Here is a 13,209-nt window from a genome sequence, read left to right as displayed (position 1 = left end):
AGAGTTTAGTTACAGAGCTTCAACTTCTGGTGTTCAGGAGCAGAGGAGAGAGCATCAGGAACCAAAGAAATGGAGAGAAGAGTTAGGAAGAACATGGCAATGCAAAGGCTAGACATAAAAACCAGTGAGGATGTGTTAAAATTAATGCAAAAAAACCCAAACTGGTAACAGAAACCATTAGGGGATGGGAACGAACCATGTTTGCAAAGGATGCACATAGGAAAATGTGGAACAAAAACAAATCCTGAAAAATGGAGGAGAAAAAATACATTCTGTTTGACAGAAGAAAAAACAGGAGAAAAAAAATGATGAGGTGGGATTTATTTTCTACCAGCCATTTACCTTGCAAATAGAAACTTTAAGGTTGTTTGCTTGTTTCTAGTCTTTTTTTTTCTTCATTCTTTCACAGAATATTCTGAACTTTCCTAGCTTTGCTTAAGCACACTAAACAAAATTGGCACCGAATTTGTATGCTTTACATGCAATTTACTTAGTTTATTCTAAAAAAGCAGGTTATGAATAAATTTTTTAGATTATAACTCTCAGAATTCAGGGAACATATCCTGAATGTTTTTAGGATAAGTGTGTAGTGAGATGTAGAGTTCATACTTGTGATATCCTCTGTGATTTTTCTCTAAACTACCCTTGGTTTCTTAGCAGAATGGTACTAACAGGATGATTTTTCTGTCAATCTGTTTAATAGTTACAAGTGATGAGATATTTCAAATAGAAAGGAGTTGAACTAAGCACTCTTCTCCCATTTTCTGTTTTGAAGGGACTTGTCTTATAACAATATCAAGGACCTCCCAAGTTTTAAGGGCTGTCACACCTTGGAAGAAATGTAAGTAGAAATAAGTGTTGTTTATTTTTCTAAACTCTTTAGTATTCTGAGACAACATCTCTAGAGATGTTTTTGCTTCATGTTTGATCCAAATTTTTAAAAATTAAGGACATTAAAAGATAGATCTCATGAGAATTCTCTGCCTTTCTTAATTATCTAATGCTTAATTATTCCTGTGATACAAAAGTAATGAAAGACATAGCTTAATCCTGCATTTCATAGTAGTATTGCTCTGCACATAAATGGAATGGTTAGAATATGCCCAAAGACTCCATGCAGAATGGAGAGTTGTTTTAAATTTCAGTATGACTCTTTAGGGTTCACAAAGTGTTACTTTTAGCTTGTAAGTAATTCAGGCCACACTTAATAGTTTCTTCTAAATTAAATGAGCTGTGAATTGGGATTGGGCAGAGATGCCAGGAAAAAGTGCTCCATGGTTGTATGAACATAGCTGATGCAAAACATTTGACAGTCTGTCTGGGAGGGGGAATGGGTAAAGGCTAAAGCCATCCATTAGCAGACACCAAGCTACCCTTTGAAATCAGCTAATAAAGTTCTGTTTCTGCTTCTTCCCTTTGCAGTTCCTTACAGCATAATCAAATCCATGAAATTGCAGAGGACACCTTTCAAGGACTATCCTCCCTTCGTGTCCTGTGAGTGCAGATGTTGCTGCATGCTGAGTAAAACAAGATCCTGGTTTTGATTCCCATGTAAACTGATGTCAGGATTTGGTGTTACAAGTTTGATTGATGGCAAAAGGCCAGCAGCCAGTTTCAGCCCTGTTCCTTCTATTCTCCATTATATTTTTCTAGCCTATGAAAATATTTTTATAAATATTAAGTCTAAAAGAATGAGATTTTTTTCAGTGGTCCAATATTTTGCATTGTAACTGTATTAGTTCATTATGTAGTATTTGTTGGAGAGATGCTATCTATTTTCCTCAGGAGAAGCATATAAGTAAACAATTATCTTCTCCCCTTACAACTCAAGCTGTATTAAGTTAGCAGCAAGAACAATCCAGAAATAGACAAGTATTTTAAGAGGAATGTTATTCCTCATGGTGGTCCAGCAGAAGCTGGAGCTGGATTTGAAATGCAGCAAACCAGATGCTCCTCTGCTTGTTTTTTTGTTGAAGGTGCCAACATGCCCTGCTATAGATGCAGTTGTCACCAAAGTGGTCATCCTGGCACCTTCATGCTGGGAATAGGTGATGCCAGAGGCAGCCTCTGCCTTGGGAGAGGGAGCAGGAATGGGAGATGAGGTGGAGCAGGATACAGCTGCATTACCAAGGAATTTGGCTGCTATTGCACCTGGCTGAATGGGAAGAGAGGGGATATGTTCTGCTTTTCTGATACAGCCATGGTGTATTTGGCACCTTAGCTTTTTTCTCAGTACAGTGGCTGTTACAGTCGGTGAAACTGCCAAATAATCTCCTTTGGCATTCATTGCAGGGACCTCAGTAGGAATCGGATCCATCAGATCCACAAGGGAGCTTTCATCACTCTTGGAGCTCTTCTTAACCTGTAAGTAGGCTGTTCTGTGCAGTCACCTCCTCTCTCTAGCATTCTGCTGCTGAGCTAATAAATCTTTTTAGCTTAAAAGTGATGCTGTCAGACATATTTTATGAAAAATGCTTTCATTAAGATTTTTCTCCTGAGAAGCTGAGAGGCCTCAGAAACGAAATGTAAACAATGTTTATCTGCTGCTGTGGAATGCAACAGGTGCATCTTTGATTGGTCTCATGTGGTTGTTTTTAATTAATGGCCAATCACAGTCCAGCTGTCTTGGACTCTCTGGTCAGTCACAAGATTTTATTATCATTCCATTCCTCTGCTTGCTAGCCTTCTGAGGAAATCCTTTCTTCTCTTTCTTTAGTATAGTTTTAATATATAATTTTCTTTTAATATAATGTCATAAAATAATAAATCAGCCTTCTGAAACATGGAGTCAAGATTCTCATCTCTTCCCTCATGCTGGGGACCTGCAAACACCACCACATGATGTGTTCATCATTTGTTTAACACCTGTAAATCAAGAAGGCTCCTGCTAGCCGAATACATGCAGGGCACACTTCTTTAGAGTGCCTGTGCACTAACAGGCATTTCCAGACCACAGCCTGGTGTGATAAAGCCCTTCCCTACTTTAATGAAATGTGGGCCAGAGGGTCTTCAAACTTACTTTGTAACATGGTGTTAATACTCACATTCCAGAGACCTGAGTTTCAACCAGCTCAGTTCAGTTCCAGCTGAAGGATTGAGTGGCCTGAACCAGCTGAAACTCACAGGCAATTCTGAGCTGAAGGAAGCTTTGGCAGCCAAGAACTTCGCCAAGCTGCGGTACGTTGGTGAAGAACAGCCCAGGGTGCTTGCAGTGCCCAGCAGGCTTTGCTGAATGGAGCCAGGGTGTGCAGCGCCCGTGGCAAATGGTCTGTGCTGAGTCCTGCGGGCCCTCAGTGCTGCTCTGCAGAAAGGGCATCTTGTGGGAACCCAGGAAATTCCTCTGGCTGCCCTGGAGCGCTCGAGACCTTGTCAAGGGGCTCAGAGACCTTGGCATGGAGCCCAAGACCTGTGCCTTTGATCTTGACCCATGAAAAAACAATTACCAACCTTTATATGAAGAATTACAAGTCAAAAGAGTTTAAGTAGAATGATAGTGAATTTATCACAGGGTGAAAAATAGATTTTTTTGGGTTTTTAGAATGGGGGTCAGGGTCCCAAGATGGAGGAATTTGGGCGTGCCCTGTCCTCCTCCTTTCTTCTTCTTGGCCTCCACCTTCTGCTGTGATCTTGGCATTTTTAGATTGGTTTAAGGTAGAAGCTCACTGTCTAACATAGGTGATAGGTATTAATAGGGAAGTTATTGCAAATAGTGTACATGTAATTTTTAGTATAAAAAGACAACACTGCCTTTTGAGCTGGGCAGAGTGCCTCTGTCCGACTTGCTGAGCAGACCTTGGCAGGACAGGAGAAATAATTTTATAGACAAGAAACAATAAACAACCTTGAGAACGAGAACTGAAGCGTTCTGACTCCTTCTTCAACCGCCAGGCTGGGAAAAGAGACTTTCTAAAACATCTCAGGGTCACTCTGACCAGCAGAGATTCTCAGAGCATTTGACTGCTCTGGTGTACAAGCCAGTTACAGATAATTTTCCTGGGGTCTTTTAATATCCTCCACCACTTTTCAGGCAAGATGTCATCTGGTTTGAGAGTAGTGCTTTGGGTAGATTTCCATTTGTTACTGAACTGAGTACATCTGTGTTTCACAGTGAGGAAAACAGGAGCAGACAGGCAGGTGTCTGATCACACAATCACCATGCTTTATATATATTTTCTAGGAGGCAAATGATAAGAATAAAAATAACCATTCAAATGGAAACCTGTAATTGATTTCTATGGGAGATGGATCAGACAGTGATGAACTGTTTTCCATCTCACAAAGATCTTTCTGCACATTTAGAAGAAGCAGTCTGATGTTCCTCCTAAATATTTTCAAGAAGATAATTCAGGATAGTTGATATTGTAGTCCTGAGTGAAAAAAATTAGATTCTGGTCTGCTATTCCCTCATTGTTTATGTGGTTTTTTTAGAACTCTGTGTGAAGATGTACTTCTTCTCTGCCAGAATAACAGTATGTACCATTTCTGCCAAACACACAAAAATTATAAATCTTTTTTTGATATCACAGAATGAAGAGTGAGAAGGAAAGATGTAACACAAGGTTGTGGTAATCTGGGAATTAACTTTCTTACAAAACAGTTACTCTTTAATTAGCTTACTTAATTAGGATTCACTTTAATTTTTACAGCGATGCCACAAAGTAACCGTGATCAGAATTTGGTTTGTATATGGAGTAGAAAGAATAGTAGAGAGCTAAATATCATCATCTTTGTACTTCTCACTTGTATACATCGCATGTCCTTTATCTCAGTGCAAGAGTTCATTAGAAATGCTTATACCAATTTGAAACAGCTTTTATCAGCCACTGTGAGAAAAAGGAAGATTTGAGTTTAGCACTGAAGTGTGCTACTTAGATATTTTTAATAGGTGGTAGTCTTAACTTTGGTTACAAAGTTTAATGGTCTTCCTTGTCCTGCCTGTATTTCAGGTCACTCTCTGTACCTTATGCTTATCAGTGCTGTGCATTTTGGGGTTGTGATTCTTATCTAAACTCCAATGGTGAAGATTCCAGTCACCAAGATCAAGGTGCCTTGATGGATCACGAGAAGGGTAAATGTTTCATGTACTTAACCAGCAGTATTGTTTTGTACCTGACTAGAATAACAGTGTGTGTTACCTTTGAATAAGGGAATAGGAAAAATAGAACTCTTTATAGGGATACAGAAGAGGTCTCTGAAAGTGCTTAGCAATTGCTTTCAAATCAGTAGTGCCATGTTTCTTCCAAACACATGAAAGATATGCTGGACGCTGCAAGACTTGCCTGTCTGAAAAAATAGTAATTTTTAAAAAAAGGCAAACTGCAGATATTGCTTCTGTCATGGTTTTATTGTTCTCAGTGTTTCAGCCTATCTATTCAGATAGGACTTGTCCTTCCCCTGACTACTTCAGGCTCCACAGATCCTTCCTTTCTTTGCCTGGTTACAAAGCCTTGTGAGCAGAAATTTCTGCACTGAGCATCTTGACCTTATGTGGCAAACCAGAACCACTTCACTTATTACAAGGCTCAGGTGTCAGTGAACTACTTCCATCCTAGGCAACTTCACTGCCATTTCCCTTAGTTTTCTTCCTACAACTAACATGTTTTTCACTTTTACAGCTAATGCAGATATTCTAAGAAATGAGAAAAATGAGGAATTGGGACAGACTATTATTCACTGTACACCAGCAACAGGTAAATCTCCTCATGTGCTTTAGCCACACTGAACTTCAGGCATGGTGTTACGCAGAGAGTTGTGTGAATTAGATGTTTGATTCCTGGTAGTCATTCTGTACACAGAAGATTAAATTCTCGAGTGCTTTCAGTGATTAGATGTCAGTGTTGTTTTGGACGAGCAGTCACAAAGATCTGACTCAGCTTTAGACACATAGCCCTTCATTGGAGAGCTGTGCTAGGAAAAATACTAAAATTTCTTTCCATAAGCAAAATAATCAAAGACTGAAATGCTTATATTTGGAGTCTGCTAATGCCCTGCTTCCTAATTCTGCCTTATTTCTCCAAGGAGCTGTCTGGAGCAGACTGTGTGAATGCTCATCTGTTTCAGTGAGGGTTCAGCCTGTGCTTTAAAAGCTTAACTCAAACTGCTGTCTATCATTGGTGGTTGTAAGGAAGCTTGATGTCTTTCCAGGAGAGAGAATGAGGAGCAGCCACGTGATCTGTTCCCCAGCCCTGCTGTAGGTGCATTAACTGTGAGCAGAGGGCTGGAGCAGGCAGCAGCATCTTAAACTGCTCAAGACACTTGTTCAGTGAACAGTCCTATTGGCATGCCAGACTTACTCTAAGTCAGGCTTGAACAGTCCAGGAGTGTTGCAAGTCTTTGATCTTGCAATGAATATTTTCATTCTAGGCAGCTTTGTTTCTGCCCTTCTGTTTCTTTTACTCAGACTGCCAGTTTCTGTACACGGTTCCCCTCAGCTCCTGAAGCACTTGCTGTGGTGCCTCTTGCTTTCTTGCTTTTTTTGCCTTTGCCTCTCCAGAAGTTTCCTTCCCTACCTCCTGTACCCTTTTGTCTGCATAAACAGGAACACACAGATACGCTATGCTTCCAATGAAGTTACTCCTGGGTGAGCAGGAGCTTTCCAAGTCTTACTTCTTTCTCTTCTCCTAACTACTATTTTATGTTATGAAAATCTGTTTATCTTTTGAGCTAGCTCTGCCTTTAGTATCCAGAATACCATAAGGATTTCTTGATCACAGCCGAAAAAACCTGTAGTCAGAAAGTCAAATATATTAATGTAATTGTACATAATCTAAAAGTTAATTTGTTAAAGGTGCTTATTTGCTTTTGATCTCCTGTTTACAGAATGAGAATTAAGATAGTGTGTTACATCGTTAAATTTTGGAAGTCTTTAGCTCATTCTTTTTGTCCATGCCAGAAATGCTGTAGTAGGTCTAGAAGAAAGAGCTTGTTCCACAAGTTCACTGTTTGCCTTGTTTTTCACCCGTCCCTCTTGTACTAACAAGTTTCTATGCCATGCTGCCATCTGCTCATAGGATACTCCACCCACCATGTCAGTTCTGAATCACTGCTCAGCCTGGACATCCACTTTGCACCTTGCCTAAAGAATGGATTGCTGAGCAATGGTGCTCAAGGAGCTCAAGTTTGCTGAAACATCCTTCCAAAAGTGAATTTTTGCCCCATCCCAGCATGGGCTGGGAATATCAGCGTGAGAGGAGGGTAAAACATTTAACCCAAAGGATTTGGGAGAAAGGCAGGAAAGGGTAGTGGATTTTATTTGTCTCAAGTACAACTACTAGAAAAATGGCTTCAAATTGATTTTTGGAAGCACAGAATTGATATTTTAAAATTTCATAAGCAGGAAGTTGTTTTTATTTTTAAGTAGATCAGCATAGCAGGTAGTGTTGTTTCACACAAATGTATTGTAAGGTTAATTGATGTTTTACTTGGGAGTACCTGCTAAAAAGGGGTTTTACTCCTGATTTTCTGATAATCTAGTGGGCTTCATTATTTTCTGCCCAAAAATGAAGCTTGACCATTTAAACAAAAAGATTTTTTTTTTTTTTGGCTTGTCAGGTCATTAATTTCTGGAAGTTGCTTTAGGCCTTGGGAGATTTTTGCACTGCCATTGAATCATTCTTGGCAGTTCTGTTCCTGCCCACACCAGGGATGGGTTGTCCTTACCTTTCCCCTGCCTGGAGGAAAGGCAGTGCAGCACAGAGCCAGCCCTCAGTCACAGGCTGACTCCAGCTCAGAGGCTCCAGCCTTTGCAGGCTGGCATTTTTAATCTGCTCCTCGAGTGCTCCTCAGCTGCAGGGAGGGATCCTGAGCTACTGTTCTTAGGACTATTAGAGGTGCCTAATGGGGATATAGGAGAGGTTAAATTCTTCTAATTGTTACTTAAAATCAGTAGGATTTTCCTATGGAATAAATGGCAATTAGGGGAATTAGAAGGGTATGCAGTAATAGTGACTTTTGTTCTTTGTCTTGTCTCCTTTATTTTGTTTGTTGGACTTTTTTATTATGTAAGCTGTTTTAAAGTGGCAAAAAAGAAAAAAAAATAACTTTTTCATATAACTTTTCAAGCTCACAGTGCCCTTCAGTGGTGGGCTGGGGGACAGGGCTTGTGGTAAATTCCTGTCCTTATTAAAGCTGCTTAAATTGAATTTGTCTGCTGTTCTACAGATGTTTCCTTGTCACCAAAAGTTACTCCCGAAGGCATGTCTGTGAATAATTTTTAGAGAGAACATGTTCTTTCTCAAAAATTTTTCTCCCTTACAAGGGGATTGTGGACATTCGCTTTTGTATTTTTTGCCATCCTTTTCCATAAAATATGAAATCTACATAAAAAAGTATTTAGGTCACACTAATAAAAGCTATTTTGAATTGGTAATTAAGTTTGCTTAGCTGGCTTGTTTATACAAAATGTTCTCAAGTGACCATTCACTGCAGTAATTATTATTTCAGGCATAATTAATTAGTAAATAACTCCAGCAGAATAGTTTGCTTTCAGCTGACCTATTTAGCAGTTCAGCTGTGTATTCTATTCATGAATTAATGAGGAGTTCACTTTTAAGACCTTCTCAAAATCTTGCTTATTAAGGCAGAATCTTTTCCTAAATTGGTTGTCCTTCTGTTTCTTTTTTGTTTTCTTCTAGGTGCTTTTAAGCCTTGTGAATATTTATTGGGCAGCTGGATGATTCGCCTTACTGTCTGGTTTATTTTTTTGGTCGCTTTGTTCTTCAACCTGCTTGTCATGTTAACAATATTTGCATCCTGTACTACATTGCCATCTTCCAAACTGTTCATAAGCCTGATTTCTGTCTCTAACTTATTTATGGGAGTCTACACTGGTATTCTAACTTTCTTGGATGCTGTATCTTGGGGAAGATTTGCTGAATTTGGCATATGGTGGGAGACTGGCAGTGGTTGCAGAATTGCTGGGTTTCTTGCAGTTTTTTCATCAGAAAGTGCCATTTTTTTCCTGATGTTGGCAGCTGTTGAACGGAGCTTGTCTGCAAAGGAGTTTATTAAAAAGGGGAAAAGCAACCGCCAAAAACAATTTCAAATTGCAGCATTTTTTGCTTTCCTGTGCGCTCTGGTAGCGGGCTGCTTACCGCTTTTTTATAAAGCAGAGTACTCAGCATCACCCCTTTGCTTGCCCTTCCCCACTGGAGAAACACCTTTGTTAGGTTTCACAGTAACTCTGGTGCTGCTGAATTCCCTAGCATTTTTGCTGATGGCTGTTATCTACACTAAACTCTACTGCAACTTGGAGAAGGAGGATCTCTCCGAGAACTCCCAGTCCAGCACCATTAAGCATGTGGCTTGGCTAATCTTCACCAACTGCATCTTCTTCTGTCCTGTTGCCTTCTTCTCCTTCGCACCGCTGATCACGGCCATTTCTATCAGCCCCGAAATCATGAAGTCTGTCACTTTGATATTTTTCCCGCTGCCTGCTTGCCTGAACCCAGTCCTCTACGTGTTCTTCAACCCCAAGTTCAAGGAAGACTGGAAGGTGCTGAGGCGCCAGCTGAGCAGGAGGAGCGGGGCAGTGGCCATCGCCGCGGGCGCCCAGGGGGACGTGGCGCAGGACTTCTACTACGACTGCGGCATTTACTCGCACCTGCAGGGCGGCAACGTGGCTCTGTGCGAGTGCTGCGAGTCGCTCCTTCTCGCCAAGGCCGTGCCCTGCAAACATTTAATGAAGTCACAGAGCTGTCCGGCGCTGGCCGTGGCGCCGTGCCCCAGGCAGGAGGGCTCCTGGTCGGACTGTGGCACGCAGTCGGCACACTCGGACTACGCGGACGAGGACGACTCCTTCGTGTCGGACAGCTCGGACCAAGTGCAGGCCTGCGGCCGCGCCTGCTTCTACCAAAGCAGGGGCTTCCCCCTGGTGCGCTACGCCTACAACATCCCCAGGATCAAAGACTGACAAGGCTCTCTGCCCTCAGCTGTTCCAGTAAAAGAGGTATCGTGTTTGGCAGACTGTCACCTGTTTTGACCTTTCAAGCAGGAAGCACTTTTGGAATTGTTATTTAGTGTCATTTTGTAAAGAAGGGAAGTGGGCGGTAACTTCTTGAGCCATACGTTTTTTAAAAAAATAAATAAATCGATTGCCCTGACTGTAAATAATTGGTAAACTAAAATTGTTACCCAATATTTTTACTCTTTTCACAAAATAGTTGTTTCTTTTATACAGTTTTTACATGCTAATAGTGTGTTTCCACATCATATTGCAGTCATACTTTGCTTCTTCTGGTGGTGAGGTAAGTTCTTTTTTTTTCCCCCCCTGACAAAGCACAATATAAAGGACAGCTGTTTAATATTATAGAAATTATTTTTTAATGTGACTTTTCTATAATTAAGCAAAAAAATCTATTGCTAGCTTTGTATAGTATATTCAGCATTGAATCTCAGGATGCATTTTATTGCAGGGCCAAAAAAGGGATTAATTCTGCCATATGTAACTGTGACAGCAATATCAGAATACTGTGTTTGTTTTGTATTTTAGCTAATGTTCAATTTAAAAAAAAAAAGTTTGTTGCAGTAAAGTACTTGTAATCCAATATTCTGTAGATTTATTGGAATCAGAATATTAACAGCTGTCAGGAACAGTAGGGTGAAACACATTTTGCCAGTGATGGCGCATCGCTTCAGGTGAACCACACAAGTTTGTTCAGTATTAGGAGTCGAGTGGCAGCACTGGCAGCAGGGAGGGGTGCGGGCTGACAGCAGAGCTGCCTCTGCACACAGCTCGTGTCTGTGCCATCAGGCTGCCAGTGCTCTGCAGCCTGCTCAGTGTCACAGCACTCCAGGAATACCTATGACAGGCTGAGATTTCAGGAAATGGAGGGAAAATGCAACGCAATTTGGCACTGAAAAAAAAAAGCATTTTTCCAATATACTTTACTGATAGTGAAGTACACTGTGCAAAGTCACTGATTTACACCTAAATCAGTGCAATCTTTTTAAAGCATTAAAGTTCTGAGACCCAAGTGATTTAAGTACAACCAGCGATCAATTTTATATATTTAGTTTAAAATACGATCAATACAAATTTAATAATGCATGATTAAGTAATTATGTAAGGTTTTTGGATGATACATTAGATCAAGAGTAAATCCACTGCCATCCCAGTTACTCTGGAGAAATTATTGTTAAGATCTAAAGCTAGATTGCTGTTTTGAGAATTAAACTGTACATACTGTTCATACAATGAATTTTTATCTTTGTATTGTAAGTTATTTGATAGAACCCATGATGGGAAATGTGGCTTCAGTTCATTTTGTTAATTAAAGCTACCTCCTAAACAATAGTGGCTGCCAGTAGCAGAATGTTTAAAATGTGGTTTATGTACTTTTTTCATTGTAAATAGATGTGGTTGTATATTGTCACTATAATAAAAACAGGATCCTTGTATATCAAAATCATGTAGTTTGTACAAAGTATGGGAGGAATATTTACTGTATGCTGTTAATTTTTTAAGCCAAAATATTCAAGTGTAAAAAGGGAAGAAAACCATCCAAGAGTTGTTAATTCTTATATTTACACTCATGAATATTACGTCTTCAATTAGCATGGAATGTTACACTAAAGCAAATAAAGGGTACATGAATACCTATGGTTATTTATCTCTGTTTTTCAAAGGTTAAAGCTAAAAACAGTGCACATGTAGAGTTACTGACCATAAATAATGTCTCATCTGCTCTTGGCTACATGTAGTGAAAGTTTCAGCAAAGAACTGCCAGAAAAGCAAGAAAGTTGCCAATTTACAAGTGGATCTGATTTCAGAATAATGATGACTCTTGGCATGCAAAAGGTTAAAAACCTTAAATGAAGTATTAGGCCTCTTATGAAGCAATCTCTTGATTAAAGGTGTTGTGTATTGTGTTTGAGTGGAAATGTTTTTAGTATGTTTTGAATAATCATACAGATTATAATTTTCATATTTATACTGTTTAATGTTGAAAACTGTGGGGGTTTTTTGAGCCATCACTGTATAAGAGACACAGCTCATCCCATGTTCCCTCTGTTGGCCAACGTGTCAGAGGCAATAAGAATGTTTCTCAAAAAGGACTGTAAATGTCAGCTACCATTTCTAATCAGTGGGGAGCCTGTTGTGTTTTCCATGTTCTTACATGTGGATTTATTTCTTCTGTTCTGCAAGCGAGCCTTTGCTGCCGTGCTGTGTACAAAGGTGATGTGATGCATTTGAAGCTCTGGTATTTCGCTGTATCTCAGGATGTTTTTGGAGTTCAGTTACCCTACAATTAACTCTTTAATGCAGTCAGCCCAGTGCCTTGCAGCTGCTGGAGGGGAAGGAATATGAGAGCAGCTCCTGGAGCCAGGCTGTTCAGGAGCAGTGCTGCAGACCTGCCTCTCTCAGCGCAACCTCGTGTGTGACACCCATGGGCAATGGCCACAGGAGAATCCAGATAACAACCATCAACTTTCTTTGTGTCTTTGCTGGGGAAGCTGCTCCCAGCCCAGGGCACAGTGCTCAGGTGTTCTCATCCACTGGGAACTTGCTGCTGCTCCAAAAGCAATGTCAAACACATGGGGACAGCTTGCCTTAAAGCTGTTCTGTGTTAGCAGCCTGTGGGATTTTTGTTACCAGTGGCTTTCTGAGCTGTCACCTCAGCAGTCTCTTCAGGTAGGTAGAGCTTCCTAATTTCAGTTTTCAGACTGAAACAAGTGACACCCTTCTGGAGTGCCCACAGAAAATAACTCCTGTGGTTTTCTAGAGTCTAAAGCTAGCTGAAACTGTTTTTACAGCAGTGGCACACATCTTGCCTCTGGACCTCTCCACAGCTGCTATACTGAGCTCCAGTGCTGGGATTAGCAGTCAAAAAGGCTTTGCTGTTGACTAAATGAAAAACATAGGGCAAGGAGAGCATTTTGTTGTTGTTTTTCTTCCTTCTGCTGTTGGGAGGAAGCACCTTTTTGCAGGGAGATGGTCACAAAATTGCCAAAGGTATTCCTTATTTTACCTCCATTAAGAGTAATTTCTTAGAGATGGCTATTAGCTTGCTCTGTGGCAATATGCTGGTGAGAGCTCTTTGTTTTGAGATTGAGCTTTTTCATTCTCTTATAAAAATAATGCATCTGCTTTGCAACTTTTTGACCTAGATGCCTTTTGCCTTTTAAAATTTCTTTCCTGTAGAACTTTCCTGTTTATTTATGAATTTACTCGGAAATTTCAATCTTACAAAAAGATACTTCAGTAATTCT

The 13,209-nt window shown here is 40.3% G+C and overlaps 1 protein-coding gene across 1 annotated transcript in view; it reads left to right on the top strand.

The window, feature by feature from the left end:
- LGR4 (leucine rich repeat containing G protein-coupled receptor 4) overlaps nt 1-11,599 on the top strand; it is a 74,312-nt gene extending 62,713 nt beyond the window's left edge. The window contains exons 12-18 of the mRNA XM_063160532.1: nt 776-841; nt 1,423-1,494; nt 2,293-2,364; nt 3,052-3,177; nt 4,947-5,068; nt 5,616-5,690; nt 8,634-11,599. Of these exons, the coding sequence (XP_063016602.1) occupies nt 776-841; nt 1,423-1,494; nt 2,293-2,364; nt 3,052-3,177; nt 4,947-5,068; nt 5,616-5,690; nt 8,634-9,910 (1,810 nt within the window). The 3' untranslated portion in view covers nt 9,911-11,599. The remainder of the gene's footprint in view (nt 1-775; nt 842-1,422; nt 1,495-2,292; nt 2,365-3,051; nt 3,178-4,946; nt 5,069-5,615; nt 5,691-8,633) is intronic.
- The last annotated feature ends 1,610 nt before the right edge of the window (nt 11,600-13,209 follow it).

The sequence above is a fragment of the Melospiza melodia genome, chromosome 6, assembly GCF_035770615.1.
Source record: "Melospiza melodia melodia isolate bMelMel2 chromosome 6, bMelMel2.pri, whole genome shotgun sequence".
Taxonomy (NCBI): Eukaryota; Metazoa; Chordata; class Aves; order Passeriformes; family Passerellidae; genus Melospiza; species Melospiza melodia.
Note: the sequence above shows the minus strand (reverse complement) of the source record. Positions and strands in the feature narration are given on the sequence as shown.